The sequence below is a fragment of the Mizuhopecten yessoensis genome, unplaced genomic scaffold, assembly GCF_002113885.1.
Source record: "Mizuhopecten yessoensis strain PY_sf001 unplaced genomic scaffold, ASM211388v2 scaffold2329, whole genome shotgun sequence".
Taxonomy (NCBI): Eukaryota; Metazoa; Mollusca; class Bivalvia; order Pectinida; family Pectinidae; genus Mizuhopecten; species Mizuhopecten yessoensis.
Genome location: NW_018404492.1, coordinates 2,220,430 through 2,237,594, shown reverse-complemented (window position 1 = coordinate 2,237,594; position 17,165 = coordinate 2,220,430). Strand labels below are relative to the sequence as shown.

Sequence of the window (17,165 nt, the reverse complement as noted above, 5' to 3'; positions counted from 1 at the left end):
AGCCCTGATCTCTGTGGTCACACTGCTACACTTACAAAGCTTTAATTTCCCATCTCTAACACATGTAAGGGTGAGAAAAACATTCTAACAAAAAAAAAACACACACTGGAGGAGCTGTTACAATTATATATTATAACTTCACAAAAACATCAAACCCATATATCACGAGAGGCAATTAGATGTAATTTACAAGGTAGTGGCTGACAAGAGCGACAGATTACCATTGCAGTGATTTATGATTGCTTTCGTCTGTTGTCAGTGATGTGTAAACTTACTATTGATGTAATACAAAAAATGTTTCAATTGTAAAAATTCCTTCATACATTCTACAGGCAAAATGATCTTCAGAAAAAACCCAGAAATTATGAAACTTGAGTATAACAATGAAAATTCTCGACATACAATATCTGCACCCATCTCTCACACTGGTGCACTTATATCGAAGTTAAACACATTTCTTCACATCAAAATTGACGGCATTTTACAGACATCTAATTTAATAATTGTAAATGAATCCAAAGTTTTTTTCTAATTCTATATGTAAGGATTGTAGCTTTGGCACTGATTCAGACGGCTATATGTCAGATGTCTGTGTGTGACGCAGGTCACTTAGATCTACAGAACAGTGGACCATCACTTGTTTACGTCATCAAAACTTTCTACTAAATGTTAAGTTAAGCTCATTTTGTATTTTAAAAACCACACTTTAACTTCAATCATGAATTCATACCATTTGCCAATGTCTTATGTACCTATCCTAGCACTCTTTGAGTTATGAAATTCCATGTATTATGGGAAAAGAAAATAATTTCCTTTTCATTTAGTTCTGACATTTTTCCAAATGCAATTATTATTAATTTTTGCTGAGTTTGACAAAATGATATATTTCATGTTTAAGTCAATCTACATTTGTTACCTAATATTTTTATTTTTTTTAACTTGCACCACCAATAAATTAAGTTTATAACTGTTAGATTTTGTCTTACTCTCACAGGTATAGTAGGAAGTTTCATTCATAAATAAACATACTAAAAGACTCTACATGTATAAAGCATTACATACTTTCAAGAACAATACATTTTAACATTTTTCATAGTTCTAACAAAATGAGAAAGAGACTATTATCTTTAATATTCAACATACATTGCAACTGTGTAGTTTTAACAATATAAAGCTTATTTCTGAAAAAGAGGCCCAATGGGCCTGCATTGTTCACCTAGTATAAATCTCAACCTTGTAACCTTAAAAGTGATCTAAAATAGAGCTACAGGCAAAATATAAGTATTTATGATTAAAATTCATTCAAAAGAACCTGTTAAAAGATTTTAAAACATTTCAGCCCTGTGACCATGAGTGTCAAACAAGGTCATTATGCTGAACAAATTTTATAGCCTTTATTCTCAGGATGCAACTTGCAAAATATCAACATTCTGGGACCCATGGTTATTCAGAAGAAGTCGTTGAAATATTTTAAACAAAATTGACCCCTGTGACCTTGAATATAAGTCAAAGTCATTCACTTTAACAAACATGTAAGCCCTTGATCCCAGCACGCTACTGACTAGATATCAACATTCTTGGCCTTTTTGGTTATTAAGAAGAAGTTGTTTAAAGATTTTGAACATATTTGATCCCTGTGACCATGAATATGATTCAAGGTCATACATTTAAACAAATCTGGTAGCCCTTCATCCTAGTATGCTACTGACTAAATATCAACATCCTGGGCCTTTTGGTTATTCCGAAGATGTCATTTAAAGATTTTGAACATATTTGACACCTGTGACCTTAAATAAATGTCAAGGTCATTCATTTGAACAAACTTGGTTGCCCTTCATCCTAGTGAGCTACTGGCTAAATATCAACATCCTGGGCATTTTGATTATTCAGAAGTTGTTTAACTGTCTTTTTTTAACAATAGACCCCAGGGACCTTGAATATGAGTGAAGGTCATTCATTTTAACTAACTTGGTAGGCCTTCAACCCAGCATAATACTGGCCAAATATCATCTCCCTAGGCATTTTGGTTATTGAGAAGAAGTTGTTTAAAAGTTTTGTGTTTTTTTTACATATTTGACCCTTGTGAACTTGAATATGAGTGAAGGTAATTTATTTGAACAAATTTGGTAGCCCTTCATCCCAGCATGCTACTTGCCAAATATCATCTCCCTAGGCATTTTGGTTATTGAGAAGAAATTGTTTAAAGTTTTAAACATATTTGACCCTTGTGACCTTGAAAATGGGTGAAGGTCATTTATTTGAAAAAATTGGTAGCCCTTCTTCTCAGCATGCTACTGGCCAAATATCATCACCCTGTACATTTTGGTTATTGAGAAGAAGTTGTTTAAAAGTTTTTAACATATTTGACCCCAGTGACCTTGAATAAAAATGAAGGTCATTCATTTGAATAAATTTTGTAGCCCTTCATCCAAGCATGCTACTGGCCAAATATCATCTCCCTGGGCATTTTGGTTATTCAGAAGAAGTTGTTTAAAAGTGTTTGACCCCTGTGACCTTTAAAATGGGTGAAGGTCATTTATTTGAACAAACTTTGTAACCCTTCATCCCAGTTTGCTTCTGGCCAAACTTTATCACCCTAGGCCTTTTGGTTATTCAGTAGAAGTTGTTTAAAGCAAAATATTGAGGCCGGACGCCAGACGATGGACAGATGTGACACCACGGCATAAGCTCACTTGGCAATCCGGGCCAGGTGAGCTAAAAATTGTATTGATGTGAAGAAATTTTAAATTGTATTTCTGAAAAAGAAACAGCCATGGAACAAAGTCGGTATGTAGAATTTAACTTCACACAATTCGCTTCTGAAGACCCTTATAATAGAAACTTTATTTGTTTTACAACAATTATGAAACAAGTTATTTCAACTTATATTAATCACTCTTGTTGGCCCTGATGTTAGCGCACTCAGTGTGGGAGGAAACCGGAGTACCCAGGGAAAACCCACCTAGCCGAGCAGGTGACCTCATACCTTCACACGTCCGATCGGGGAATCGAACCCCAGCCACCTTGGTGAAAAGCAAGTACACTATCCACTGCACCACCCGACCAGCCTTTACTCCCAGTTTGTTTTATATATGATGTAATGTGTGATATTTAGTAGCTACATCAGTGGAAACCTGTCAGTCCATAAGTTACATAGAAAAGATATAACAATTGACACAATTTTAATGTCCTTTGCTAAAAAAATATGACTAAGCAAAATAGACTTGTTTATCAAATTATTAAAATCAATATATGTACACATACATTGGGAGGTAATCCCTTGAATTTTTTCATTAACTCCAAAATGTAGAAATGATTGTTGTGGTCTTTTTGGTACTTTCTTCCTGTTTTAGTAATTTTGCTTGTTTGTAGATAATCAGTTTTAGTAAACTAATGTTTGAAAAATATTTTTTATTAATTTTATTTGCTTATTATAAATACTTTTTTTGTTAATATTGATTTTTGCAGATTATTATTTCAGTCAAGGCATGCGCACTGTCCTTATAGAGTACAAAGATGTCACAAACATCTAAAGTTAAAAAAAAGTTTTATGTTTAAATGATATAAAACCACTTATATTACTTAATTAATCATCATCATCATAAAAAGACCTAATCTACATATCAGCTCATTTCCATATCTTTTGTAAGTTTCCATTTCAAATGAGATTTATGAAACAAGTCTATGATTTTTTCATTTTAGCAAGCTCCTTGCCTTGGCCCCAAAATCTGTTGACATGGCCTAGTTCGTAATGGCCTTGACTGTTGTCAGGATGTTCAACCCGAACAAACACACATATCATTTAGTTAGTTAGTCAGCTCCTGGTGAACATAAACCAAACCTCCATGAATTTCCGGGATATCAAGATTTTTTGCATATTTTGTGAAAACACACTTTTCCAGTCAAAATACTAGTTACCTTAAGTTCCCTGTATATCATTTGTCTCTATTGTGACATCGTAATAAAATCTGGCAATCTCATACTTGTCAGCCGTTATTAAAATTTCAATGGGTGATATTCTGCATGCTCAAAATTAAAAGCATATAAAAAAATGTGTGTATATACCCTCTTGATATAATAAGTAACCATTTAAAATAACATATTTGGAGTTGAGATTTTGTACGAAATCTTTGTATGTTAGAATATAGGAATAGTTTAGCAAATTCAATGGATGGAAATATTTAAATTAAGGGTCCAAAATCAGGAGTCTGATAGAGAGAGTTGGCAGGTACGGCACTGTAACATCACTTCGTTATCATTTAATGACATCACAGTACGACATATTACAGGAGTTCATACGGAAAGTATGACATGGGTAAATATCATTTTATTCACTGTAAACATGGTAATCTTGCATTAAAATGGTAGCAACATGTTGAAAAGTTTTTTTACTTCAATAGATTTCTTAACTGCCAGTTGAAGAATTTGGGTCCAACGAAAAACTTGTAGAAATTTGGGTTAATTGTTTCGATGTCATGAGTGACTTAAATAAATCTGTCGATATATGTACTGATAAGTGATGACTGGTACACATGTACATGTGACCCTCTGACAGGTTGTACATAAACACATCCTGTGGAATGTAGTAACCGGTTGTTGTTCTTGTGCCCAGATTTTTAGTACTTCAGGGGTAGAAATATCCTATAATTTTTGCTCCTTTGCCTGTTGTGATTGAATCTATTCTATGATGTTCTCACTTTTACTCAATCCCCTGCACACTTTCGGGTATCCAGACGAGGAGCAAAGGACCAAATTATTTCACCATTCAGAAAACCACCCGTTGGCTCTACCTTTGCCCTGTGGAATGTAGTACATGTAGGCCATTCGTGGGACAAGTTGTACACATCAATGTTATCTATACTGGGCTACTGATGTCTTATCAGGGACCAGCTGACATAAAGTTACAGTAATTAGGTAGCCACACATCCTCTCATCATCACAACTGTCAAAGATTGGTTAGCATGACAAGAAATAATATTTCTCACTTAAAAAACCCCCAAAAACGCTAAATTAATCTAAATATCTGAATTTGAACTTTTTTTCTTCTTTCTGTAGCTTTTTGTCTGACAGGGGATCAGATGAAATGGATAAGTTATATAAACATATTTTTTTAGGAAGGATGTTTGCTGTGGTTAGGAAAAGATTTTGACAACTTCAGATTATTTTCAGCAAATTTGAAAATCCAATTTGCCATTATTTAGTAACTTCCTAAATATCCTTGCTATTCATGGTTTCTGAAAATATGTGACACTTATATCTGGGAAAGTATGTTATATGGTCACATGTCAATCTAAATTGGTCATTAACATAGTCTCGCGTTCTTGTTATTCATATCTGCACACATTATATAATTGTTCAGAAATGAATTCCCTGGCTAATTTAGTTTGCCCTCTTTTTTTTTTTTTTACATTTTTTTTTTTCCAATCATGTCTTTTATGCATTTTCTCAAAATGTTACCCTTCATCTTAAAAAGTGGTCAATAGCCTACTGAAAATTCATAATCTAACACCGTTACCTGAATATACCCGGTAACTCTAAATAATGGAGAAACCTGATTAATTCAGATCGTCACACATTTTCCATTACATATGTAGGTACACTTATGAAAATTTAACCTTTATCTTACAAAACAAAACAGGTAGAGTCTGCAGTATTTTTGGGAGGTTTTTCACCCAACTATATATAAACATATACCATATTCCCCACTTGATAAGGTCTCTGGGTAAAGATGATATTAGAATCTTCAAAAAATTCTCTAAACATAGCAATAATAGGTATTTTTCAAGGAAGTCCGAAAATTAAGTAAACGAATGGTATACTTGGAGCAGAAAATGAATGTTGGGTGCATATGGGAGACAAGAGACTTTTATACTCATTCACCCCTATATTTGTAAACTGAACTTGCATTGCTCTGCTTTTGATTTGGTAAGGTTCAAACGTGACTTTAGGGGTGAATGGATTAGACAGAAAAATACAGCATATATTCTAAAGCTTTTCTTCTTCGTTTGTTCAATATTTCATGAGCTAATTATACTCAATCATATTTCACAGACTTCATTTTCTTTTCAGTTTCACGATTTGTAAATTGTGCTCCTAAACTTTTTCTCTCAAATATGACAAATATTTTCACCAAATATGTTTTTCATGGGAATATATCAACTGAGAATATAGCAAAATGTTAAACCATTACAGTGATTATAACTGACCACGGAGATGGCAGATTGAACTGTTAGTGTTGTAGACTTTGAGATTCAGTTCAGATGGGTTTTATAAAGTTTGGAGTCTCACCCTTAAATCTAATCTCTACATGAATATGATTGGCTGTGGGAATTTTAGACGAGTGGAATCAAAAAAAAAAATTGAAGAATTAAGATGATTTTGAACCTGTGACACTTTAAGTTATTTGATAATTTGTTTACATTCAAGAGGAAAATGATATAATGTTTTCTCATAATCTCCTCCAACCTTTGAATGTAGGTAAGACAATATATTGCAGTTTTTCCAGACTGAAATGCCTTTCCAGTAACTGATAAGAGGTGGATCCAGAAATTAATTCGGTGTTGATTTCAAGATAAAATGGAGTTTCTAAATGATTTATTTGTGAAAAATTGCATGATGTACATACATTTCCTCTAAAATACATGAAAGGATTTTTTTTAACATCTATGAATAGTCTCGATGTTGTCATCCACGTCGTATGCAATGATATACAAATATTTGTAATCAAACCCTTTTGTGATTATAAATTTGAAATGCAAATTCTGTGTCACGATTAAAAAAAATATGGTAACCATTTCTTAACCGAGATTTCTGTATTTTTTTCTTCTGAAAACAAGTGGGTCATGTGAACTCAGAGTCTAACATTTTGTATTTTATTGAAACTTACATGAGTACATATTCAGACCACGTTTTAACAAAATGAAGCAGAAGGATCTTTCCCTTCGTTTTTATCACATCAATAGAAAACCATTTAGCTAAGAAAGGGAGATGGCCTAAAATTTGTGTAAGACTTTACATATGTAGCATGCCAAATTGTATGCTACATTTGTACTTTATTTTTCAGTAAAGTTAAATTCTTTCCTAGGATGTGTTCAAATGAGTAGATATAATTGTATTTAACTTCACTGGCGGAATGATTAATTTTCTAATTGTACAGAAACTGCCTCCCTTTGCCAATATTTCAGCATTGAAAAGTTATTGTACAGGTATATTGCCTCCCTTTCCCCATAAATATTTCATCTTAAACAATTAAAACAAAAGAACTTTAAACAAAAAAATTTCTAAGTGCTTCTTCGTTACAAATTTTCCTCCTTTGAAATTAATCTACGCCTTTGTAAAAATTTGATCAAGACTGATCAAAATCTAGTCTTATTTAATAAAGTAATTGTGCAGAAACCATTGACCGATCAGAGCACATTATGCAAATCGATAATGCACACATTGTATGATATAACAAGAGGACCAGGGGCCTTTATAGCTACTTTTAACTACTGTGACCTTGAACGTAGGTCAAGGTATTTTTTTCAAGAAGCTACCAGCCAAATATCATGGCTTAAGGCCTTTCGGTTCTTAAGAAGAAGTTACTATGACCTTGAAAGTACGTTAAGGTCATTTTTGTTCACAAACTTTGCCTGGCCCTATCTCAGGAATCTACTCACCAAATATCATGACCCTAAGTCTTTTGGTTCTTCATAAGAAGTTATTTGAAGTTTTTAACAGATTTGACCCCTGTGACCTTGAAAGTGGATAAAGGTCATTTTTATTTACAAACTTTGTATACCTGCCAGGTATCATGACTCTAGGCATTCATGCAGTTCTTCAAAAGAAGTTGTTTGAAGTTTTATTTGACTTCCGTGACCTTGAAAAAAGGTCAAGGTCTTTTTTGGTCACCATCCAAGAAAGCTGCCAATCAAATATCAAGACTGTAGGCCTTTATGTTCTTTAGAAGAGGTTATTTTAAAGAAACATTGACAATGGGAAGACTATGGATGATGGACACGGTGCCAGGGCATAAACTCACTTGTCCCTTTGGGGCAGGTAAGCTAAATTTTGTTCCATCAGAATCTGGTCATGTTAACAATAATAATAATTTGAGGTTCTTATATACCACTTTATCACAACCTAGTTTGTAGGTCGTCTCAAAGTGGTTCACAAATTATTATCCGTGGTTATAGGGCCTTTGCAACTTGCCAATATCTTTCTCAATTCCCATGGGAGCATACAGCCAGTGCTGCCATTTCGGCGCTCACAGCTAGCATTCTACAATTTTAGCACTGACCAGCCACGTTCTCATTCACAGCTGAGTAGACTGGAACAAGCGGAGTAAAGTATCTTGCTCAAAGATACAACACAGTGCCGTGACTCAAACCCGCAACCATTTGGTCATGAGCTCGGCATCCTACCACTAGACTACCGTGCCTCCTAAATACACAAGGTGTACTTGTATTCAGTTATTATGCAAAATCCTTAAGCACAGATTTTTCTCTACTTTGTACTTTGCTTCAGTCCTTATTAGTGGTGTGAGGATACAACGTACTATCGATAGATTGTGATTGTACACCTCTCCGTTTGATTAATCGATGACAACTTCATAAACTTGATAACAATCATCGATAGTATGCTAAACAATCGACAGTTTCAAAACTACTAACACTCACGGTTTTCAATATCACACCACGCGATTACGAGTACTGAAAATTCAGTCGTTATCATTAACACGCACTCATACGAGGAGTCAAGCGCGGTAGTCACTATCCGATATCAGTCTCAGACGTATGTGCGTTTTAATTGCATAACTGTTATGCTATACTCTATACTCAGTGATGTGGGAACATTTGATAAATACGCTAGCAGACATCATGGTGACTAACTTAACTCACCGTTGTCAACGTCATACCATTAATCTACGACTGCTATTGAATAACTTGCATATTTAAGACAAAAATGACCTTACACCAACGCACCAACAGAGAGTTGACAGAAAGAACTTGGGTAACTGAAGCATCCATGAATACTATTGCAGTACTATTGTGATAGTATACCACAATAATTGAACTATCGCAATAGTGTTTTCCCCAATAGTAATAGCTTTGCAGAATTTATTGTGAAAAATACACGCAATAGTCACCCCTACTCCTTGTATATTGTGCATGCTTACCAAGTTACATCAAAATTGAATATGTCAGCATGTTGTGGGAACCAGTGCTCAAGTTCGAGATCGAAGGAAAACCTGAACTGTGTTGAAATTGTGTTTACAGACAGGAAGACATGTAACCCAATTCCAGTATACCCACCCCAACCGCATTATGGGCGGTATTACTATAATCGAGCAAATGTGAAGAGATTGAAAGTTTCTATATGAGAATTGCGACCTTTAAAATTGTCCTAGTCTGTAACAACCCATCCATGATATCCAGGTCACTTAACGGTAAAAATTGACAGGCTTTGAAGTCGAGTGTCGCTCCTTTGTAATCTTCAAAGGACAGGTATCAGCTTTGCTATTTGTCAGGTGTTTTTTTTACCCGAGACCAATCAAACAGCTATTTTTGTGCCTTCAATTTTGCTATGACATATTCCAGGGGTTTGGAGAGCAAAAGTGAGTGTAACCCCTGGATATAGAGGATGTAACAACCTGAAATGTAGCCTTATGTTTCTTAGTTCTGTAATGTACAAGTTTGAATACTCTAGGCGGAGGAAAACACAGATTATCTCTTGTGTCTTCTCGGCATGGTACCAATTTTAGAACTTAAAATGTAATCAAATCAAATGATTATATCAAAATCATTCCACTGAAATTATATAACTATAATAAACAGCAAATGGAGAAGTCACAGTACTTCAGTTACAAATACTAGACATTCCATATTGCTTCTAATAACTTAATTATAGAAAAATCCAAAATTCACATTCGAATTTAAGTACTGCAGTCAGATGCATGCATCACAAGGGTGGTGGTAATATGTATCTATCGTGATACGTGTGTTACATTGCCATACACATCACAATGTATTTCTAACAAAAAAACTTTCAAGTAGCACAGCAATCATTTCCTTGGAATAATGCTTTATTTCAACAGCTTTTTACTGCACTTGTCACAAACCACAGGTAGCTTGATGGCTGCCTAAATAGTTAATACCAGCCTCTACATTCACATGCTTTGAACTCAAAATGATTCCAGCACAAGGCTTAGAAAGGAATGATCAAATTATACTCCATCTTTTTTGTAACACACTGTTACCATAGTAACGAATTATCTTTCTTACCCTCTTAACTGCCCTACCTTTCCCAGTAACTACTTTAATCACTTCATCACAGTGTGATCCATTTTGGTGTTGACGGAAAGTTTAGATCTCGTTAATCAGTTAATGTATAAACTGAAGGTCATGCAACAAAATGATGTATAAGTTTGAGATTAGTCATTTACATGTGTGTTAAAGGTATCAGACAGAAGTCTTGTCATCAAGTAGCATCTTTAGGTCTATCGAGCTACCATTAACTATGACATGTCCATATTTTTTCCCTTCAAGACATGACAATGAAATATCGTGTTAGGTAGCAGTTAAAGGGAAGTAACTCAGTCATTATCTTCACAAAGAGCCAAAAGATCCGCTTCTTTAACTTGTTATAAACATTTCAGGTCTTTGGAATTATAGGTTTATAGTAATATTTTACAGATCTGCCTAAATTTATTCCCAAACCATTGTGTACTTACAGGCTGTCTAATTCCCTCATTATCCTTTCCAAGACTGTCCCCTTCTGTCCATCCTAACTTCTTCAGCATCTTGTGTCCTTTGTTTTCTTCAGAGATAGGTCTGTAAAACAAAAAGATATCACAGATATTATATATAATCATAACTCAAAGCAATCAAAATAACACTATAGGTACCAAACCGGATATTCAAAATAAACAGCTTTCAGTCACCACAATTGTTTTGTTCGAGATTTCACTATACAGATTATTTAAGTAAAGCTAAGATTTCATTGACATCTAGATCCATATGTTAGAACCTACACTTAATCCCAATCAATTGCTTTTAATGATTTTGAGATTATGAATAAATTATCCAACCATTCTTATGTATTTTTACATCATTTTACCATAATCGCAGAGTCTTCCCAAAAAAAGACGATTTTGAAATAAATATGATTGAAAATATTGATCTCTTCACATCTTAATGTACTACAGTTTTAGCAGAAACAAGTCAAATTGTCATACTAAGTATGCCTACTAAGTGTATTACTTTTGTTGTGTTCCTATAATTTCCTCAATTTCTTAAAGTCATAGAATTTCTCTTTTTCATCTGTGGTTTTACAAGATATTTTTGTCTTCTCCTGAGGTGAAAAAAGGGCAGAATATAATGATGTAAGAAGAGTGAGAACCAACTGAATATTTTGCATTAAAAACTAGTGAACGCTATTTAAGTATGATAGATTCTACTCTAAGTTTACTCCAGTGTCTGGATTGGTCAGGGATCAGTAAGGAATGATGATACATAATAAAAGTTGTACCTGTGCACAGAAGCAGGGACCTCGTCAGGTTGATATGGATTATCACTGCCGACCGTTTTCCTCCTTTCGTCAGCCTTGTCATTATATGCTGGGTTGTTGATGGCCCCCATGTTGTCAACATAAGCAGAATTCTAGCGAACAAAAAATATCTACTTTTTACTTTTCCTCTTGTCTAAAGACGGAAAGAGAAAATGTAAATGTGTCTCCATGTTTAAGATTTCATTCCCAAAACTGACATCAAAGCAGACATACTCCTGAAGACATGAAGATTTAAAGCCTGGACATTTTTGTATTTTGCAGGATGTGAAAATGTGTTACATTAATATACATATACATTGTATAAGCTTTTCAACAAAGTGACAATTTGCCTCTATATGTTCTACTTTTCCATTTAATTTCAAACATTTAACAAGAACATGGTCATGGAAAGCAATATTTCTACCAAGGTCAATATCTTAGATAGTGACAATTAATGTCAGTATTTAGGATAAAACAGCACTGTTGGTCATGTTTTATAGGTGGTGTAAATAGATAGCGACATAAGATGTGAATTATAACATCATAATTTAAGGTACCGTAAAAACCCATGTAATTTGCGCACCATGTTATTTGGGCAGGTACTTTTTGAGGCTGAAAATCTGGAAAAAAGCTTCTACTCGAATATTTTGCGCACCCAAAAAAATTGGGAAAAAAACGATGTTCATGCTCTGAAAACCGATCTCTAAAATTATTATTTTTTAAACATATTTCTTATGAACTTTTGTCATTGACGTAAAACGATATTATAAACCAAGAAGAAACTATGTAAAATGTGTATTTTGTTGTTTGTTTTCTTTTGATTATCTGATTACACATAACACACACGTGTCGGCATGTTCATCAATTAATTTCAGCTACATTTTACATAAAACGTTTACTTGCTTACAAAAACATACCAATTAATTAGTGTTAATGTGTTGTAACAGCTGGTGCATATCTCCTGGTGAAAGACATAATTTAACACCATTTATTACCATAATTACAATAAGTGAGAAGGGCCCATCATGGCGGCTTGGGTATCGTCACTTCAAACCAGGTCATGTCACAGTTCAGCGATATTTTTTGGCCACACAATTTTTACCTACTGTAAAATTATTAAAATCGGTCATCTGTGGTCATGACTGCTGGTTTGGCGACATAAACAGGTAAGTTAACCGGAGGGCATAACTTCAACAACATTGTCTGGTCCCGGACAATAGGCCAGGTAGGATTGCATGCTTCAGCGTAAATTATTGAAACTTCTCAACACTACAGTCAATACAAATTACAATGCAGTAATTAGCTAACACTATATCTGTGATTACCGGTTAACAATAGCTCTACTAATTGAAATGATTTGCAGTCGCGATCGACGGACCGTGTTGTTTTTTTTTTCATTCACCAACACATGTCGTGAATTACGAAGCCCTACTGCATTGTCATAACTACAGACTGATTTGACCGATAAGGGATTATAAAAAAAATATGTTTATACTAGAAGCGTGGATAATCAATACATCCTCTTCAAATCTACTCCAAGGGGGAAAAAAATCAAAGCAGACTATTTTTACGATGCTTCATTTAACAAATATTGAAATAATTCATGAGGTTATTATCAATCACGTGTTAACGTAGTGTTAGACGCGAGATCAACATAAAAAACATGCTGTACGCACAGGCGATTTGAAAAAAAGATAACAGAACTAACATGGAACGGAGCTTAAATTGAACAACTACATTTTCGTAATAGTGGGGGGAAAACACACCGAGATGTCGAAACGAAAGTTGATCGGTGATTCTCTGGCATAGACAGGAATTTGGCTAAACTTTCTTTGTTAACAGTTACCTATTTAATAATACTTTTCACATAAACTCGGGTAACAACACAGTATATATCAATTGTGTCTTTTATTGATATTTGATATAAATAAATGTGTTGATAGTCGTTTGTCTTTGAGTTCCGTGTACCAAGGGAGATTATCTCGTGTCCAAGATGGCAGTCTGCCAAAATCGTCGATTTTTTCTGAAAAAACCCTTGAAATTGCTTATACCTATGTATTTTGCACACACACCACTTTGGGTATTAAATTTCTGGAAAAAAAGTGTGCAAATTACAAGGGTTTTTACGGTAAGTCAAAACTGCCAGTATATACTTTAGTTTCATAGATGACATATGACACCATTATTCAAAACAATTCATACCTTGAGTCCATATTTCTTTTTTATCTTCTTCAGCTCTTGTCTTTGTTGCCTTAGTTTTTCTTCCTTACTCAGAATAACAATTTCTGTGAACAAAAACCAAACCAACAATGGGTTTTAATTGGTGATATATTACTCAGTGTCATTGCAGCATCATTAAATCACAGCAGTATAATGATTATTTTAGTACAAAATGTTCATTTGACTGTAAGGAACATTCCTAAATGAATGTAGAATGTTAATACTCCATACATTCTTTTAATATACCATAATATATGACAAAAAGGACTTCAATCAAAAGTGTTGAACATACTCCAACAACTGATAAACGAAAACTACTACAAAATGGCCCATGAATACTGTAAGTATCGTTCCTGATATCACAATCTCATTCAATAAATAACACTGGATTTTAAAATTCATAACATATAAACAAATAAAGTTTTCTAGAGTTAACATATAAACAAATAAAGTTTTCTAGAGTTAACATATAAAACAAATGTGACTGATCTTGGAGCATTTGAGGCCTTAAAAGTGCCTGTGTACAGTCTTTAAAGATATAGGTACATCTGTACTTACCTGTCTGTGGCTGGTTCTGGGTGTGTATAGCTGAGCCCAAACCCGTACAAGACACACTCATTTTAGGTGTCTGTACATCTGTACCTACCTGTCTGTGGCTGGTTCTGGGGGTGTAGCCGCGTCCATACATGTACAAGTCACACTCATTTTAGGTGTCTGTACATCTGTTCCTACCTGTCTGTGGCTGGTTCTGGGAGTGTAGCCGAGTCCCTACCTGTACAAGTCACACTCATTTTAGGTGTCTGTACATCTGTACCTACCTGTCTGTGGCTGGTTCTGGGAGTGTAGCCGAGTCCATACCTGTACAAGTCACACTCATTTTAGGTGTCTGTACATCTGTACTTACCTTTCTGTGGCTGGTTCTGGACCTGTAGCTGAGCCTGCACCTGTCCCGGCTCACACTCTTTAGAGGTTGGTACATCTGTACTTACCTTTCTGTGGCTGGTTCTTGGCCTGTAGTGTACTTAACTGTCTGTGGCTGGTTCTGGGAGAGTAGCCGAGTCCATCACTGTACAAGTCACACTCATTTTATGTGTCTGTACATCTGTACTTAACTTTCTGTGGCTGGTTCTTGGCCTGTAGTGTACTTAACTGTCTGTGGCTGGTTCTGGGTGTGTATAGCTGAGCCCATACCTGTATGAGTCACACTCATTTAAGGTGTCTGTATATCTGTACTTAACTGTCTGTGGCTGGTTCTGGGCCTGTATCTGGGCCTGCACCTGTCCCGGCTCCCACTCTTTAGAGGTTGGTACATCAGTACTTACCTTTCTGTGGCTTGTTCTGGGCCTGTAGCTGATCTTCACCTGTCCCGTATCACACGCTTTAGAGGTTGGGACATTTGTTCTTACCTTTCTGTGGCTGGGTCTTGGCCTGTAGCTGAGCCTGCCCCTGTCCCGGCTCACACTCTTTAGATGTTGGTACATCTGTACTTAACTTTCTGTGGCTGGTTCTTGGGCTGTAGGTGAGCCTGCACCTGTCCCGTATCACACGCTTTAGAGGTTGGGACATTTGTTCTTACCTTTCTGTGGCTGGGTTTGGGCCTGTAGCTGAGCCTGCCACTGTCCCGGATCACACTCTTTAGAGGTTGGGCCCATACCTGTACAAGTCCCACTCATTTTAGGTGTCTGTACACCTGTACTTACCTTTCTGTGTCTGGTTCTGGGCCTGTAGCTGGGCCTGCACCTGTCCCGGCTCACGCTCTTTAGAGGTTGGGACATCTGGACTTACCTTTCTGTGGCTGGGTATGGGCCTGTAGCTGGGCCTGCACCTGTCCCGGCTCACTCTTTAGAGGTTGGGACATCCGTACTTACCTTTCTGTGGCGGGTTCTTGGCCTGTAGCTGAACCTGCACCTGTCCCGTATCACGCTCTTTAGAGGTTGGGGCACCTGTACTTACCTGGCTGTGGCTGTTTCTGGGCCTGTAGCTTGGCTTCACCTGTCCCGTATCACACTCTTTAGAGGTTGGTACATCTGTTCTTGCCTTTCTGTGGCTGGTTCTTGGCCTGTAGCTGAGCCTGCACCTGTCCCGTATCACACTCTTTAGAGGTTGGGACATCTGTACTTACCTTTCTGTGGCTGGTTATGGGCCTGTAGCTGAGCCTGCACCTGTCCTGGCTCACACTCTTTAGAGGTTGGGACATCTGTACTTACCTTTCTGTGGCTGGGTCTGGGCCTGTAGCTGAGCCTGCACCTGTCCTGGCTCACACTCTTTAGAGGTTGGGACATCTGTACTTGCCTTTCTGTGGCTGGTTCTGGGCCTGTAGCTGAGGCTGCACCTGTCCCGTATCACACTCTTTAGAGGTTGGTACATCTGTACTTACATTTCTGTGGCTGGTTCTGGGCCTGTAGCTTAGCTTCACTTGTCCTGTATCACACTCTTTAGAGGTTGGTCCATCTGTCCTTACCTTTCTGTGGCTGGTTCTTTGCCTGTAGCTGGGCCTGCACATGTCCCGGCTCACACTCTTCAGAGGTTGGTACATCTGTACTTATCTTTCTGTGGCTGGTTCTTGGCCTGTAACTGAGCCTGCACATGTCCCGGCTCACACTCTTCAGAGGTTGGTACATCTGTACTTATCTTTCTGTGGCTGGTTCTTGGCCTGTAGCTGAGCCTGCACATGTCCTGGCTCACACTCTTTAGAGGTTGGTCCATCTGTCCTTACCTTTCTGTGGCTGGTTCTTGGCCTGTATCTGAGCCTGCACATGTCCCGGATCACACTCTTTAGAGGTTGGTCCATCTGTACTTACCTTTCTGTGTCTGGTTCTGGGCCTGTAGCTGAGCCTGCACCTGCCCTGGTTCACACTCTTTAAAGGTTGGTGCATCTTTACTTACCTTTCTGTGGCTGGGTCTGGGCCTGTAGCTGAGTCTGCACCTGTCCCGTATCACACTCTTTAGAGGTTGGTCCATCTGTCCTTACCTTTCTGTGGCTGGTTCTGGGCCTGTAGCTGTGCTTCACCTGTCCTGGCTTACACTCTTTAGAGGTTGGTACATCTGTACTTACCTTTCTGTGGCTGGGTCTGGGCCTGTAGCTGAGCTTCACCTGTCCCGGCTCCCACTCTTTAGAGGTTAGTACATCTGTACTTACCTTTCTTTGGCTGGTTCTGGGCCTGTAGCTGAGCCTGCACCTGTCCTGGTTCACACTCATCACAAGTGTCTGTGCCATCGTGAATGTGTAGAAGCAGACGAGTACAGCCGAACTGCAGAGTATCCCCATGACTCAGCACCATAGGTTTACTCTTTACCTTAGGCTACAAGAGCAAATTAAGCAGTAAAAGCCTTGAAGAGTCATTGGTTATCACTGTTATACAAGTTACATATTCCATGTGCAATGATATTACACTTAAAACAGCGCATGACCAAATATT

General features: G+C 36.8%; 1 protein-coding gene across 2 annotated transcripts in view; it reads right to left on the bottom strand.

Annotated features, from left to right (window-relative positions):
* Nucleotides 1–17,165, bottom strand: part of LOC110445599 (angiogenic factor with G patch and FHA domains 1-like) — a 62,046-nt gene that overhangs the window by 36,090 nt on the left and 8,791 nt on the right. For both annotated transcript variants that reach the window (XM_021490282.1, XM_021490281.1), the window contains exons 8-11: nucleotides 16,886–17,048; nucleotides 13,729–13,811; nucleotides 11,509–11,639; nucleotides 10,712–10,811 (exon numbers count right to left, since the gene is read on the bottom strand). In XM_021490282.1, coding sequence (XP_021345957.1) covers nucleotides 10,712–10,811; nucleotides 11,509–11,639; nucleotides 13,729–13,811; nucleotides 16,886–17,048 — 477 coding nt within the window. The remainder of the gene's footprint in view (nucleotides 1–10,711; nucleotides 10,812–11,508; nucleotides 11,640–13,728; nucleotides 13,812–16,885; nucleotides 17,049–17,165) is intronic.